Below are 12,636 nucleotides of genomic sequence, written 5' to 3' on the forward strand. Positions count from 1 at the left end.
GGAGTGTGCCAAACAATTCGGGTGCTGTGACATGCTGTTTTTCCCTTTTGCTTATGGACCTGTAACATTATTTGTGTCTTTTAGCCACAGCTTGTACAGCTGGCCATTATGATTCCTTATTTTCATTCACTAACCACCAGTGAAGCATGAACTCCACATTTGTTTGTTTGTATTGTTCCTACCTAGCTTTAAAGTCCCTAAAGCAGATTCACAATTTTTGAAGTCCATAATTCCTACTTGTCCATAAATATTTTGTGGTTTTGCATATTTGACAAATGAAAGCACTTTCCCTAAGTATTTTTTACCTTGCTGAGTAGATGCAGGCACTTGGCACATGTTCATTTGGAATTCCCTCCTGCTACCCACAAAGCCGTGTGTCTCTCTAACCTGCCAGCACACCTGAACTCTCTGAGGTGGGACAGGGCCTGATGTGGTTGCTAATGGCAACTAAGAAGAAAGTGTGTGCATTATGTGGGGTGAATGCATTTATGTGGGTGTGAATGAGTGTGTGTTTGGTTGGATGTGTGTAAATGTAAGTGTGTGTGTATCCCTGCAGTCAGTCATTAATTTGTAGCTGCTCTGTCGCTGCCTTATTTCAGGTGAGCCAGCCACCAGGAGAGTACTCTGGTGGAGCCCTGGGCTAACTTCCTCTGAAGCTACCTTTGTATCTTCCTCCTTTGTCTGTCTGCTGGGGCGTTCATCTTTCTGTCTCCCCCCCTGTCTGTCTGACTTGGTTCTACATCTGCATGTTCCAGCATGGAGATGAGGAGATGGTTTTGCCTCTGGCTGTTTCTATACTGTCTTTCTCTCGCTGTCTCTCCCACGTTGAGTCAAACAGAGTTGTGGTCTCCCTCTTACTCTTTCTGACGTTTTTCTATTCATGCAGTAAACCTGTCTATCTTTTTCTGCAATTGTGGGTGCCTGTTATTCTCTCTTTCTTTTTCTTTGCCGGGAAATTGCAGTTGTGTTTGGGCTCAGGCTTACTATATAACTGTTGTTTTGTGCCTCATATCCTCTCCACCTGCATTTCAAGATAAAACATAGTGAAGTAGTTACTTTCCTGCTATGTTTGTATTTTTACGTGTCTGGTAAAGTGCTTTCAAGTATGTTTCCGGCCATGTATTTGATTGTTATTTGCTATTTCCTTTGTGTTTGTGTTTACATATGAATGTGTTTTTGTGAGCATTCTGCCGAGGGTAATACAATAGCAACGGGTTGTCATATTATTGTAGATTGCAGAGCTGAGTTAATGGTGCCATCTTAAGTCACACAAACACACCATGCACTCACTGATATGAAGCATTCCCTATACAAAACAGTTTTCTAATCTGCAGCGATCTGGTTGCTCAGTGGGCTGCCATGTACTTCTATGATGAGTTCAAATCTGCTCCCAGCCTTTTTCCCCTGCTTCCTGCTATCTCCTGATACTCACCACTGAAGACAATACAAAAATAACATTAAAAGACAGTCTTCTCTTGTGCAATAAACTGCATCTTTTCTTGAACTTGAACACTATTGGGAGTTCCTTAGATGGAAAACAGCCATTCAAGTTATTCACAACACATTAAACTGTATAGCAGGAACTTGGATAATTCAAGGTTGATTTAGTGATTCAAGGCCTTTTTAAATGGATTTTCATTTAACTCAGCCTTCACATCCCAGGATTATTTACAGCAAAGTAATCACCTCTTATAGAGATATGGAGATGAGCTAAAACTGTAGAAGGGCTGGAGAGAAGACAAGAAGAAATACCATACAGAGACTCAAAAATAGACCCAGTGCTGAACACAGTCGACCCAAACAGACCCTAAAGAACAGAAACAACAGTTATTAAACATGATATGCAATAGAAGGAAGGTTCATGTTCCCTTAGCAAAAAGAAGTATGATACAGAAAACCGTCCTGTACAGATCCGTGGTCAGCTGGAACTCATCTTTTCAAACTTTTGCAGAAAGTAGTTCTGCATTTTGGAAAAGTATATTTGAAAATGGGTCTGTGTGTATGGACAACTTATATTGTTAGTTTTGTGTTTGGCTTAAGGATGGGTGAAAGCATGACGTGAATGTTTTGTCCACACTTCATTATTAATTACATAAGATGAAGTCCTATCCATTATTTGTGAATCTAATCTATAATTTGCATTTCATGGCATCCTTTTTTTTTTCTCACAATGGCTACTGATTTCCCTGATTATGACTTACGAGCTGTGAATAATTTTAACTGAGAAGGAGAGAGAGAGAGAGAGAGAGAGAGAGAGAGAGAGAGAGAGAGAGAGCGAGAGAGAGAGAGAGAGAGAGCTCTCTCTCTCTCTCTCGGCTCTCTCTCTATCTCTCTCTCTCTCTCTCTACTCTCTCTCTCTCTCTCTCTCTCTCTCTCCTCTCTCTCTCTCTCTCTCTCTCTCTCTCTTCTCTCTCTCTCTCTCTCTCTCTCTCTCTCTCTCTCTCTCTCTCTCTCTCTCGTCTCTCGTCTCTCTCGTCTCTCTCGTCTCTCTCTCTCTCTCTCTCTCTCTCTCCTGCTCTCTCTCTCTCTCTTTCATCTCTGCTCTCTTACGCGTTAAACCTTGTATTGTAAACCTTGTACACATCGGATTATCTATTTTTCAGATCCACCATGGCAATACAAGTGAATGTGCCTAACTTAATAGGAGTTATTTTCTTTATAAGGTCACCTTATGAAAAGTTGATTCAGGGACTCACAGTCTCCAATACAGTTCAAATGTCTTTTTCATTCAATAAAGTGGATTTTATAACCGAGTTGTGGCTGCAAGTCTCCAACACTATCTACAGCAGAGTTTTTTTATTCGTAGTAACCCTGCAGCAATCCTTGAAAAGATGGGTTTATTCCTACTTTGTTAAATGCTTTGATGCTCCTGCTGTCTTTGATATGTCCACGTAAATGTGTGAAGTATCGTTCGAGCAGCGGTTTTGTTGTTTTAGTAATGATTTGATCGATACATTTCAAAGGACATAAATCAAAAGAGGTGAAAACCTATGAAATGTGGTGTCCTTGTGATGTTCACCCTTTTGTCTCGTGATTCTAGCGGAGTGTGGAGGTCACCTGACTGGAGCAGTTTCTGGACGGATACTTTCTCCAGGATATCCTGCTCCATACGACAACAACCTCCACTGCACCTGGACCATAGAGGCTGACACGGGCAAGACTATCAGGTAATCATGAAGCACTTTAGAATGATGATATCCTGCAGATTTATATGAAATTAAAATAGGAATAAGACAACAGCTATTCCAACACATATATGCAGAATTGCTTTGCTCTGGCCAAGTTGAGGTAAGCTTACTAGTCAACTCTCTTAACAAGGACTTTACACTTTAACACTTACAGGACTGTCAGGTAATGATATATTCACTAATTATAGATAAATGCTCACTGTCAGAGCCGCTGCTGTGTAGGAGAGTACACCACATTAGTCATTATGCCATCACTGTGTTTCTCAACACAATGTGGCCCCTGCTGTGTGATGCGTCTATCTTCAACCTCTGCTTCATTTTATTTGATGGTTGACTTGATTTTGGTAAAGCTGCTGAATAAAGAACACATGTTAATGTTTGTATTTGATCTCTGATCTCTTGTGTAATGTGTGTGTTTTCCTCAGCCTACACTTCATTGTCTTTGACACGGAGGTCGGCCACGATATCCTGAGAGTTTGGGATGGTCCATCTGGGCCGTCAGACGGGGGGATCCTGTTGAAAGAATGGTCCGGCCCAGCCTTACCTGAAGATATCCACTCGACTTTCAACATACTCACACTGCAGTTTGATACTGATTATTTCATCAGCAAGCAAGGATTTTCTATCCAGTTTTCTAGTAAGTAAACTTATCGTCAAACGTAAAAAATGCACAATTATTTTACTGATTTGGATGATCTCTCTCCCTCTACACCCATCATCCATTTATGATGAAAAAGCTTTTTTGGAATTAGCAATTAATATAGCTAGTTAATAAACTCATCACACTAATAGTTTCTTAATTATTATATAAACCTCATTTATATTAGCTGTAGCAAAATTAATGTGGAATTAACGCTGCATTTAACAGGATTTCTGAAAAACCTTGAGCCAAAGAATCAAATGAGAATGAAATGTAATATCTCACCCTCTGGGGTCGAGGCTCATAAAGTGAAGAGCCCCCCCTAGCAGGGTTGGTATATAATAATTAAGGATATTGATACATTTGAGTAATAATATAATAACATGTGCAATGTGTTATTTTTATAGGCTAATAAAAAAAGTTGTTTTCATTCATTTTGAGGGTTTGAACTTACAAAAGTAACAACTATGAATCTCAGTATTTAAAAAGGTTTGAAGTGTTTTCATCATATCATTTCAAGAAGGGCAAACTGGACAATAACTGTTCCCCTTGGTTGCACTCGTGGCCTTCGCTGCTGAGCCACTGGACCCAAACATGTGTGCACAATCCTTTTTAGAGTCATTGGCCAAAGTCAATGCCATCCACTGTAGCAGCGAAATCAATCAGAGGCATACACTCATATCAACTTTAAAAAGCACACACACACACACACACACACACACACACACACACTTTCACGCTCATGTGCTCGTATATCTTCTCTATAGCATTTATTTACAGCACAACAATTGCACAACCCCATCCTGTACACCTCCACTTGCTCTGTTGTTTGTATGAATCCACATGCAAAGCAGCACACACACCCTCTAACACACACATTAACTTTTTTTAATGAGATGCAGTCAAAAATATTTACATCCAATGCTTTCTGTCCCTCACTCTTTTTCTCAATCCCTCCCTCACATTAGTTTTTCGCCTTGCTCCCCTTATTTAAAACAATAAATATTTGCACTCACAAACATGCTAATCACAGCAGTGTTATTCCATTACTATGGTAATGACTCCTTATATTTACCCCAATGTTGATTTACTAAAGCAAAGATAATGGTCTTTGCCACCACACAGGATTATTTAAAGCAAGGCTTTGTGAATTTATTGAGTGGGGTTTTTTTTTGGGGGGGGGGGGGGTTGGGGGGTATTGTAAATACCCATTTATTTAGGTTTTTCTCTAATTTGATCCTACTTTTTATACTTTCTGTGTTCCTGATGGTAAAAAAAACTGTTATTTACTAAAAGAATATTATAAATGTGATGTTTTATACGATGCTGTCCTCAAGCTATTGTAATATAAATGCAAAAGATAACATATATTTAGTCAGGATTGTAAATCAGAAAGCCGGTTTCCACAACAATCTTGGCCAGAACTCTAGCTAATATTTGAGATGAAACTTTCTTTGAATCCGAAGCTTCATGAGATAAAATGATGAGTCTACTGTTTAATGAGGATTCAAGCGGTGCCTTGTATGTCCACTGTCTGAAACATAACATCAAATCTACACATCTAATTTTGGTTGGCATTTTTATTTTACAGTCTAAGTTTTTCCTGCCAACACTCAACCTCTTTTTTGATCATAACATTATTCTTTTGACAAAAATATGCTTTACACAGATTATTTCATACATAGACACTTATTTATTGCATATAACTCTAATGTTGATTAAAGGTAGGGTAGGTAAGAATGGAGAAACCAGCTCGAGTGCGCTAGAATTTGAAAATACACAACCGGAAAAAATCTGCCTCTTCCTTCAGACTTCCTTACAGAGCCCCTCCTCCAACACACACGAACGCGCACATGACCAATGAGGGCACGAGATAAGTTTTAGCACGAGATGGAAGGCTGACAGGCAGGTAGGCCATCCAGTTATTTTAGCCGGGCCGGCTCAGATGATTGGTCGTGCTTTTTACAGCGCTACGGCTTCCACAGATGACATTTTTTAATGTATTTATTGTCAAAGCATTTCATATATTCATTGCTATCGGGATGTTAAGAGCATTCCATGGAATATAACAAAAAGTGTTTCTGGAGTGAATTACCTACCCCACCTTTAACATTTGTTTTGCCTTTTAGAACCTGATTCATTGATATGATGGAAACACTCTAGGTAATTCAAACAACAATTAAAGCCCTGTAGCTGAAACCCCCACACACAGACGCTGATTGTTGTGAATCCTTTCGAAGCACACAGCTTACCCTAAGGAGAATCCACTAATTAAGCAACAAAACAAAGACCACATTTCATTGCACCTAAAGGAACTTATCATTTAGTCTCTAACTGGTCAGTTGAAGTTGTCACTTTAACTCCTTGCTATCTTCAACAGTAAAAATACGATATGAATATTATTGATAGTACTGATAGTGTCCTCCAATCAACAGTAGGTCAATAACTGTCTCACCTTGTCCGTCTCACTTTCTCCAGCCACTACAGCAACAACGTGCAATGACCCCGGCATCCCTGTGAATGGTTCTCGATACGGCGACAGTAAGGAGCCTGGAGACAGTACGACCTTCCAGTGTGACCCAGGATACCAGCTGCAAGGCTCCGACACCATCACATGTGTACGGATGGATAACAGATTCTACTGGCAACCTGACCCCCCAATGTGTATCGGTAGGTGTACATTTATCTGTAGATAACTGACTGCCAAACTGAGATTACATTAAATTAAAAAAATGATACTGTGCTCTGACATTAATGAGTTGGAGACTTCAATGTCATACTGCACATTAAAAAAGGGAGACTAAATATGGATATTAAGATTTTAGATAACGTCCATTTGAAGCTCCAATGAATACATCAAACAATGAAACACCAAGTGCAGAGCCTTTAGGAAGAGGAATGATCCAAAGGTGTATCTTAAATCTCAAGTGTAGAGAGCAGACAACAAACAGCTCTCTGTGTTGTTCTGCCACATCTGATACACCTCTCTGAAGGCACATCAACCCAGGCTTGTTGGTGAGAGGATCTCCAATCCCAAATGATGCTGCCATTCATTCTGGATGCTTGGTCTTTAAGATCAGAACAAGTGCTGAAAGAACTAAGGTTTGGATAAGTATTCAGCAGTGTCGCTATGGACCACACAACAATTCAGAAGAGGAGAGATAGGGTTGGAGAAAAAACGGAATGACGCAGGAATCTGTCAAAGGGTTGCTATTTGAAAGCTTTGAAAAACAACAATGCTTTTTTTCTCTTTTTTTCTCATATCATCACAACCATCTGGCCCACCTGCTGCTTATAACCCAGAGAGCTTCCGCATCCCACTCCACACCTCATTCACACAATTGGGCTGCAGTTCTTCTTCTTTGGGTGTCTTTCCTTTATCGGCTCCTTCTGACACACTTGACTCTCTTCTCTTAAAGAAGGAAGGAGGGGAAGACTGACTTTCTTGAGAAGGTACAGGAATAGCAGAGTCAGTGCAAGTAAAAGATGATATCTGTAATGCAGCAAGAGCCATTCAGTATCCTCACCGTACAAGTTAGAAATCCCATTTTAGTGCAAAAGAAGCCTGTAGCACATTCCTGACCACACTTTCCAGCCGGTAGTTTGATGCTGCTAAACTACATGCCTTTTTTGGGTGATACATGCTGGATCCAGTTATTTTATGTGCAATTAGAATCGATAGAATCATAGAATCGATAGAATGAAACCCTCTTTAATGGTCACACATGCAGAGCACACAGCACACACAGTGAAATGTGTTCTCTGCATTTAACCCATCCTAGTACCAGGAGTCTAGTACTAGGAGCAGTGGGCAGCTATTGTACAGCGCCCGGGGAGCAGGGGGGGTGGGGGGGTGTCCGGTGCCTTGCTCAAGGGCACCATGGCAGGGCAGGAGATGAACTGTCACCTCTCCAAGTAGCACTCCACACTCTATATTCAGGTCTGGTCGGGGACTTGAACCGGTGACCCTAAGGCTCACAGTCCAAGCCCCTACTGACTGAGCCACTGCCGGACCAATTACCTTGCACAGGAAATATCTAGTGTTGAGTCGTTCTTAGATGGATGAGGAAAATCACCAGAGATAACCATAAAGGTGTGGGGCTGCTTGTTTTTATTGTTACTAAGCAGGATTAGGTATAAAATAAGACACAGCTGAAATGTTGAATTTAACAACATTAGCAAGTTGGGGAATATTCCTGCAACATCTATCACCGTGGTGACCCTGGAGCTCCCTTTATGTTCCTTCCCCTCTCTTTATCAGCCAGCCGTGTTGGGAAGTCCTGAAGCACGCTCACAGAGACTTGCCTTGTAACCATGCCTGTGAAACACATTATGCTTTGTTCCTGATATTGCCTCTGACTCTTTACCAGTGACCTCACGTTTTGCGCGACTGTAGATAAAATGTAGGGCGTAAATCTTTGTCTCTTAGCTTAGCCTGCGTACGCTTCTCTCTCCTGCACTCTCGGGAGGTGAATCCCTGGGTGTTCAAACGCTCCTCAGATTAAACCAAGAGCGTGAGTGTGTGTGTGTCTGTGAGTGATTTGCAACTATTAATGCCTTTGTTTACCTCTATTTCAGGGTTGATAATCCGTTCACACCCACCTGCCACCCCCAAGACACCTCTCCATGTTTCAAATGCTTTCTTCACATCACCAAATTGCTGCTTGAATGCATCTCTCTGTCTCTCTTGCCAATATCTCTTTCCTGCTTTCTGGCTTGTTGTGGGATAACAGGACCGCTTGGGGTGATTCTCTCTGCTAACTACCCCCAGCCTCACACTTTGTCTAAATCTCACAGTCTCTCCCTCTATCTCCTTTTTGCTCTTTCAACCTCTTCAGCTACCTGTGGAGGTTTTATCAACGGCCCACCTGGGAGTCATTTTGTCTCTTCTAACCAACCTCTGCCATACTTCCCATCGCTAACTAACTCTCTTCCACTATGCCGCCCTGTGGGGGCAATATGTGTGGTCAACCAGGAGTGATTCTCTTTCTAAATTACCCCAAGGCCAATGCTGCGTAATCATCTTTCTTCTTCTCTTTCCCTTTCTACCTTCTTCTCTCTGTCTCTCTCTTACTATTTGTCTCCAGCGACATGTGGGGGTAACGTCAGCGGCCCCTCAGGAGTAATTCTGTCTCCTAACTACCCCCAGCCTTACCCCGCGGGGAAAGAGTGTGATTGGAGAGTCAGGGTCAACCCAGACTTTGTCATTGCTCTCATCTTCAAAAGGTAAGCCGGCAAAATGTAAACCTTGGCTCTGTATCTATGTATGCACTGTGTACCTTCCTGATATGTGTTCTTAAGCTTTACACCAGGAACGCAGCCCGTCTGTGCTTATAGAGACACTGCAACACAGCAATGTATTTAGAGTTTAGAGTTTCCTGTGAGAGTTCAGACTTTCCTCTCTTGTATTTGATATTTAAAAAGTTGTCCATGTTTTTGTGGACTTAGATGCATCAGGAAGGCAACAATAAGAAGTGTCTAAATATTAATCAAATAAACTGATTGCTTTATGACAAACCAGTGTTCATTAAACATTTGTTAGGTGTTGAAGAAGGATTGCTAACAGATCACAAATAATATTACAATAAAAGTAGACGGATAAGAGGGCAACACCTTTTCGTGCATGTTGAGGCTGCAACAAACACATCAGGGCAGAGCACTGATCTCACTCATTAAAGACATTTCTAATTAGTCGACCCAAATACCTGAGGAATCACAACACATTTTGAACTTAAAGATTTAGAGGTTGAACAGGGTCCCATTAGATTTGTTTTTGAAATGTGTTTTTTTCTTCTGGCTTACATTTAAAAAAAGTATAACCCTCCATGGACTTTGTTTTATGAGTTTAGTTAGTGAGAGTAGACATGTCATGCCTCACTGTCCCTTACGCAGCGTCCACACGGCGGCGTGCGTTGAAGCTTCAACGCTTCTGCCCATTCACTTTGAATGGGGTGACGTCACGCTTTGCCGAACTGCATTGTGGTTCCATCGCTTCGCTTTGCTCGCGATGTTCTACTTTTGAAGCTTCGACGGAAGCGTCAGCCAATCGAATCATATGCCAGTACAAGCTCTAGCCAATCAAACCGCGTGCTTGTGTGTCCGGGGCGGGAGATTCATGTGATTGGTTGTTGGTCGAGCTTCAGACACGCACGCCGGCAAGCTTCAACGCTCGCCGCCGTGTGGACGGGCCGTTACAGTGTGAAGGAGGTCTGTGCTGTATCGTCAGGAATCAGGTCCAGTTCAGTCTAATGTAAACTAACACTCAGTAAAGGATCATTAAGGTAACTAATAAACCCATTTGGGTCAGGAAAGCTTAATCTGTCTGAAAAACTACATTCAAATCCACTGACATAACTATTGTAATTTAATGTTTGGTTTGTGGTGAGATTATCTCATCTCTCAATTTTATACATTTGTTTACATTCAGTGCAAATGTATGATCCATTTCCTATGCATCGTTGAAGACAGGATTCATAATATGAGAAAATAGAATTGTATGAACTTTTTACATATGTTGGCAGATAAACGTCGTTTGCCTTGATTTGGAGAGTGATCTTCGGGAGTAAAGAGAAAGGGATTTCTCAGTGTTTCTGTGTTTTGTTTTTTGGTAATAGGGCAGTGTTTATTTACATTTCCCGTCCTGATTGTGCCTCAGTGGTGAATATTTTTACAAGTCACAGTGGTTAGGGGCTTGTGACTAAGGCGAAAATTAAGATTGGAGTTTCACATGTAGCAAAGGAGATAAAAGCAAAGCGGACTAACTCCAGATAGCCAAAGGAGAAAAAATGACCCAATTTTGGCTTCATGTTTTTCAGCTGGAAAGATAATTCCCTTCTTTACTAACAGTTAGACAGTTTTTATTTTACTTTGAATTAAGTTGTCTTGAATTTGATTGTTTTGTGAATGCTGTGTGCATTTTCTTTTTTCATTGTATGTCCAATTCGAACCTAGTAATTTTGTTTTTATAAACACAGCTGGACTACAATTTGACCCAATTTGTGATGATTCATTCCTTTGTTCAGTTTTTGAATCAAATCACTGTTACTTAAATATCGTGAGAATGAAGTTTGTGGTGTCACAAAACGATAATGTTAGTGTCCACATAAAACGGACCTTTCTTTTATGGTAGTGCTTAAAAGTTAGCAGCCAAAAACAGAGATGGAGATACATACATCATTAATTAGTAAAAAATGTACTAAGTTTTCAGCATTGCTCTTAATTTGAATTGAAGTCTTAACAGACACATGCGGTCATGAGAGGTTATGTTGTTGTCCCATTTTTTGCTCTGTGAGATCTTTATGTTCTTGACATTTAGTAGCTTTAGAATTCAGACAAGGATGTATCACTAATGCAAAAGGTATTAGCACGGATCATTTTAATGCTTTGTCAGTGGCAAAAGGGCTTATGTGCAGTTAAGCCCATTCTGTACCACATAGATACACAGGGCTTAAACATGAGCATTCTTTATACTTATTTGAACTTTGGTATTCTTTTGTACTTCTTAAATACATACTTTGCCCAAACTCATAAATTATTGATTGTCTTTTTGTGTCTGGCCTCTATGGTATTCTTTTTTACTTCAACGCAAAACGTATGTGTTTCATTTCCTAACCTTGATTTGGAAGATGTTTGAAATGTTCCTTGCATGCCTGTTTTATTATGTGAGTGCTTGTGACATAAAAAGGTTTCATTTTGTACATGATTAATAATTAATATACAAGTGCTTCACAATAGCAACATTTGAAATGCAAAGAAAAATAAATTAACTTAAAAACAGAGAATAAAACACAGAGATCAAAACCAACTTAGAGTTCCCTAAACATAAATAAATAACTAAAAATCAATTCTAAAATACTAGGGTTTGAAAGTGATGTAAACGATCCGACAAAGTTTACAGCCATGATCACCTCAGGCTGGTCATTTTCAGAGTCTACTGTAGAGTATGAATCTGAACCTAAAAACAACAAAGAAGGACGCATCAGACGACCTCAGGGTGCGACAAAGGACATAGGGCAATAAAAGATCCGATACATTACATGGGGCAAGGCCTCTCAGGGCTTTGTAAGTAATCACTATTATCTTCAAATCAAACCTAAAAGCCAGTGTAAGATAGCCAGGATTGATGAAATGTGGAAATGTTTCATCACCTCCTTCTCTTATCTACCTTTGCTCTGACACACACACGCACACGCACACGCACACGCACACACACACGCACACGCACACACACACAGTTAAGTCCCTTGACTTCCACAACACTAAGGTGTAAGGTGTAGTTGTACCAGACAGGTAGTAGGCCGAGCTCATACACACTCAAGAAACCATAGAGGGAGGTTTATTAATATATATATATATATTTGTTAGTCTGTACACTTACAGACACATTTTTGACAGATACGAGACTGTGCTAACGTAACATACACTAAGACCTTGTGTGTGTGTTTGTTGTTGGACTTTTACCCTTACGAGGACTACATGTCTTCACCTATGTATGGAGAGAAGAGGAAAAGCTGTCGAAGTGAAAACCAGAAAAACTTTTACCAAGAAATATGCTTTAGGAGCTACTGTAGGGTTGGGCTGCAGGTTACATATAATATGTTGTGCCAAACAAACACATGCATGTACATAATGAGGATATAAATCAAAATAGATCTTGACAAACACTTTCACAGTGAGACAACAGTTTCTCCAATATAATATTCATATGATGCAGCACGACGGCTCTGCAGCAGCACACACACCATTGTTATGTTTGTTAAATATCTATGAAGTTAAATTATTTTTGACAATATATTGCCGTATTCAATT

At 40.3% G+C, this 12,636-nt stretch overlaps 1 protein-coding gene across 1 annotated transcript in view; it reads left to right on the plus strand.

The window, feature by feature from the left end:
- Nucleotides 1-12,636, plus strand: part of LOC117471385 (CUB and sushi domain-containing protein 1-like) — a 385,022-nt gene that overhangs the window by 288,301 nt on the left and 84,085 nt on the right. Inside the window, exons 27-30 of the mRNA XM_034116353.1 lie at nt 3,041-3,167; nt 3,614-3,825; nt 6,307-6,498; nt 8,916-9,054. Coding sequence (XP_033972244.1) covers nt 3,041-3,167; nt 3,614-3,825; nt 6,307-6,498; nt 8,916-9,054 — 670 coding nt within the window. The remainder of the gene's footprint in view (nt 1-3,040; nt 3,168-3,613; nt 3,826-6,306; nt 6,499-8,915; nt 9,055-12,636) is intronic.

This window comes from Trematomus bernacchii, unplaced genomic scaffold (assembly GCF_902827165.1).
Source record: "Trematomus bernacchii unplaced genomic scaffold, fTreBer1.1, whole genome shotgun sequence".
NCBI lineage: Eukaryota > Metazoa > Chordata > Actinopteri > Perciformes > Nototheniidae > Trematomus > Trematomus bernacchii.